Source organism: Bison bison, unplaced genomic scaffold (genome assembly GCF_000754665.1).
Source record: "Bison bison bison isolate TAMUID 2011002044 unplaced genomic scaffold, Bison_UMD1.0 scf7180017864484, whole genome shotgun sequence".
In the NCBI taxonomy this organism is placed as follows: Eukaryota; Metazoa; Chordata; class Mammalia; order Artiodactyla; family Bovidae; genus Bison; species Bison bison.
In genome coordinates, this window is record NW_011495044.1 from 678,210 (window position 1) to 681,926 (window position 3,717).

Genomic DNA, 3,717 nt, shown 5'->3' on the forward strand with positions numbered 1-3,717 from the left:
CGTACCCGCCGCGCGCCTCCGACGCCCGCCCCTGCTGGCCGCCGAGCGCGGCCGCGGAGCGAGGGTACCGAGGACCAGGGAGGGGCAGGAGAAATTGATCAGACTCATCCAAGGGCTCCGAACCGGAGGTGTGGATGGGTCAAACCCGTTTTGGAAGAATGGGGTCTGGCTGGAGCGCGAACTCAGCCAATCAAGGGCACCTGGAAGTTCGGCAGGGAGGTCAGGAATTTGTTGGCTCATCGATGGGAGCAGAATCAAAAGGTCCACCGGTGGAGATGGCTGCTAGTTGGGCAGGACGCTTAAAGGTGTGAATCGGTGTGTGTGGCAGGGGCTTCTAGGGGAACAGGAGGTTGGGTAAGAGGTTGGACAGGCGGGGGAGGAGCTGGGCACAGCCCTGGGAACATGAGGTCAAACTAGTTACTGGCATGGGATGCTGCAGGGATGAACACAGATGAATGAAAGGGTTCCAAGGCCTCAGAGGAAGAGATGGTTGGATGCCCGAGGGGAGAACCAGGTAATAAATGCAGTCAACTGGGGCTGAGCTGACCAGAGCTCTGAGGGAATGGGGTTGGTCACCTCCTCCCACAATCAAGCAAGGGGCCCACATCCCCAGACTCGCTCCTTCAATAAAGAGGGTTAGAGCTACAGAGGCCTCAGCCCAGCACCACTCCCTTCCCACCCAGGAGCCAGTGCTGTCCAGAACAGAGACAGCGTGTATGAACTGGAATGCTAGAGAGGCTGGCATGAAGTCAAGGCCTACAGGTCTCTTTACCCTTCTGTGAAAGGTGGTGGCGAAGGAATGCAAAAGAAGCAGCACTGACCCAGACCGATACCACGTTTATTTCACAAACACTGGGAAGACGAGGTGGGGGAGGGACACAGGTGCGAAGCCGCACAGCCATCTGCAGCCCCCTCCCCACACTGAGAATCCAGCCAGGCAGAGCCTCCAAGTCGGCAGGCAGCACGAAGTGAGTGTAGGGAGGGCCCTGAACACCAAGCCCCCTGAAAGTCTAAGGGGTACAGCTCCAGCCGTCCCGGGGAAAACCACAAATAAATAAGAGTGGGGCACGGCCCCACCCACACAGACCATCTAATCACCCATCTTCACTCTGGAGGTCTGCAAGAGAAGAAAAGCAGAAATCAGGCAGGGACAAAAAAATTGATTAGACAATGACATGTGACAGAAGATGAGACCCATGGCAGGATGGCCAGACCACAACCACGGATGACTGGACCACGATGGACATGCTGTGACAAACACAGTGAATGGGGACAGAGACAACTACGAGACTCGATGCAGAGAAGTGGCATGTGGACATGCCAGTCTCTTGAGAGTCAACTCAGTCAGATGCCCACAGTCACGCTCAAGATCCTCAGGCTGATCCTTAGCCACACTCACACACTGTCAGACAAACAAGATACACACATCTCAGACATGCTGTCCAACTGACAATACAGTCAAACACACCAAGACAGACCACAACAGACAGGATCCCAACCTGGTCTAGACTGCAAAGACACAGAGGAACAGAAAAAATAACAGAATCGGAAAAGAGAGCAAATCTTTCATACACAGAAACAATGTAACAAAAAAAGATGTTATCAGTGATACCATGTTAAAGACAGAAATAAATGGAAAGCTTCAAAAGGGGAAAACCAGAAGATGAGAAGGAGGCAGCGAAAGCTGTTCAGGGGTTTTATGGTTACAGATGTAGAAGGGAGCACTGTGGCTCCTCCAGAAGAAGGGTGAGACTGCACTGGGGACAAGGACAGAGGCTCCCCAGGGGGATTCAGCACCTGAAGGATTGCAACGATGACCCCAAAAAGGCCGATGGCACTGCCAAAGATCTCCACGATGAGAATCTTTACAAAGAGGCTGGGGTTCTGTGCATCAGCCAAGGCGGCTCCACTGCCCACGATGCCCACGCAGACTCCACAGAAGAGGTTAGACAGGCCCACTGTGAGGCCAGCCCCAAACATGGAGTAACCTGGAGGGATGGAAAGGGAGCACTGATATTGAACCAGACACAGGAAAATGAAGGCAAGGGTCCAACATGGACTAATGGGACCAGCCAGCACCCCAACTCTGCAAAGCAGGCCAAAGAATATCACAATGAAGAGTCTAAGCTGGGGTGAGCACTGGAGGGGGAATCATCTGTGAAGCCCCAATTTTCTGCCTGCACACACCCACCTACCTGCATGGTAATTTCGATGGCCAATAGCCTTGGGGTCAGTAGCACTGAAGGGCTGAGGGAGGCAGAGAAATAATCAGAAACCATTCCCTACTCCACTCCCCCTCCCCCACCAAGCAATATAAAACACACTGGAATTGAGACCCATCCCACCTAGTCTTCCATACCTCAGCCATGTTGCTAATGACAATTGCCATGATGATGCCGTAGATGGCCACAGCTTCACAGAAGATGATACTGGTAGTAGTAATGGGGGATTAGGGGGCGAAGAGGAGAAAGAGATGAGAAAGAAGCCAACCTTCCTCCCTGGAGAGTCTCCAACCACCTTCCTCCACTGACATCCCACCCCATCAGGAGGCCGGTGAGGAGCAGCATGTAACGTAGGTCAAATACACAGGCAGCTCCCACTTGGTTCTGACAACCTTACAAGGGTCCTACACTTACCTGACCAGGTTCTTGGTCTTGATCCTGGGGGCCTTCACCCCTCCTCCAATGATGGAAGAGCCAGTGATATAAATGCCCCTGATGGACAAATAAGAAACCAATGAGCAGAGCCCAAACTTGTCATTGCCCCCAAGATGACTAAGAACCCAAAGACACCCCCTGCTATGATTCAGCCCCCTTCCCTGTCCCATGACCCCAACACTCACCATGCTGCCCCAACCACAGACAAGGAGATAGCTAGGCCAATGCCCAGGTTTGACCACATGAAGGGGGAAGTCTCCGTCAGGAACCTGGTGCGCAGACAGGGAGAAAGACAATTCAGTCCTTATGGAGAAGTGGGCACAAAATCCACCCCGACCCTACTCCAACCCCTCCAGTCCTGGATGCTGAAACAAAACACTTCGTATTTCCCAATGGTCCACACCCCAGACAGCTGGGGGGCAGGAGCAGGTGGGGAGGGAAGGAGTTCAGATCAGAGAGGGCAGGTGTCAAAGAAGCTCCTAGGGGAAACCTCTCCCTTACCATGCCACATCGAAGCGGAAGCCCAAGTCAAAAATGGTGTAGCAGATTCCTACAGCAATGAGAAAAACGGGGTTAGGGGCCTGCTCTCTAGACAGAAGTTCCACAACTTAGGCAAGAAGTTGCTGCCCAGCAGATGGGCCAGCTTCCCAAAGGTCTGCATACACCTAAGTCAAGACAGAGTCCTTTGGCTCTCCCCAAAATGAAAGCACAGCTGCCTATACAGATTCCTCTGCTCAGGCCTCCATTTTCTGCCATTCTCTCAAGAACCTATCTCCCTCTGTGACACCATATCCCAGACGGAGACCCGTCAAGGGGAGCAACCAGGAGGCCTGAATACCCTGGAGGAGGGGAGGGAGCAACAGCTCGGGCCAGGCCCCACCAGATGCAGCCAGCCCAGTCCGAGCGGCTGTTTACTCAACACGCTGTGGGTGCGGGGGGAGGGCAAAACGACCGGGAAAAAAGGAACTGGAGCAGCCGGCTCGCGACCCCGGCAGGTCCGTCAGGAGCAAGACAGGGAGAGCGCAGGAAGCCGGGGAACGGAGCCCAGCGACAGAAGGGT

The 3,717-nt window shown here is 54.0% G+C and overlaps 1 protein-coding gene across 1 annotated transcript; it reads right to left on the reverse strand.

The window, feature by feature from the left end:
- Positions 1 to 817: 817 nt before the first annotated feature.
- On the reverse strand, positions 818 to 3,670 carry ATP6V0B (ATPase, H+ transporting, lysosomal 21kDa, V0 subunit b). Its single transcript, XM_010862592.1, has 7 exons — positions 3,159 to 3,670; positions 2,843 to 2,926; positions 2,637 to 2,714; positions 2,360 to 2,429; positions 2,196 to 2,247; positions 1,798 to 1,988; positions 818 to 1,117 (listed from the first exon to the last, which is right to left on the reverse strand). The coding sequence occupies exons 2-7, from the start codon at positions 2,899 to 2,901 to the stop codon at positions 1,091 to 1,093; spliced, it is 477 nt and encodes a 158-aa protein (XP_010860894.1). The 5' UTR covers positions 2,902 to 2,926; positions 3,159 to 3,670; the 3' UTR covers positions 818 to 1,090.
- Positions 3,671 to 3,717: the final 47 nt, after the last annotated feature.

Excerpts from the sequence above, each read along its gene's own strand:
- ATP6V0B (XM_010862592.1), bottom strand. The coding sequence starts at position 2,901 with ATGTGGTCAAACCTGGGCATTGGCCTAGCTATCTCCTTGTCTGTGGTT. Across the intron at positions 2,715-2,842 it reads TCTGTGGTTGGGGCAGCATG|GGGCATTTATATCACTGGCT; the intron begins GTGAGTGTTGGG and ends TTTGTCCATCAG. Across the intron at positions 1,989-2,195 it reads CCATCGAAATTACCATGCAG|GTTACTCCATGTTTGGGGCT; the intron begins GTAGGTGGGTGT and ends CCATCCCTCCAG.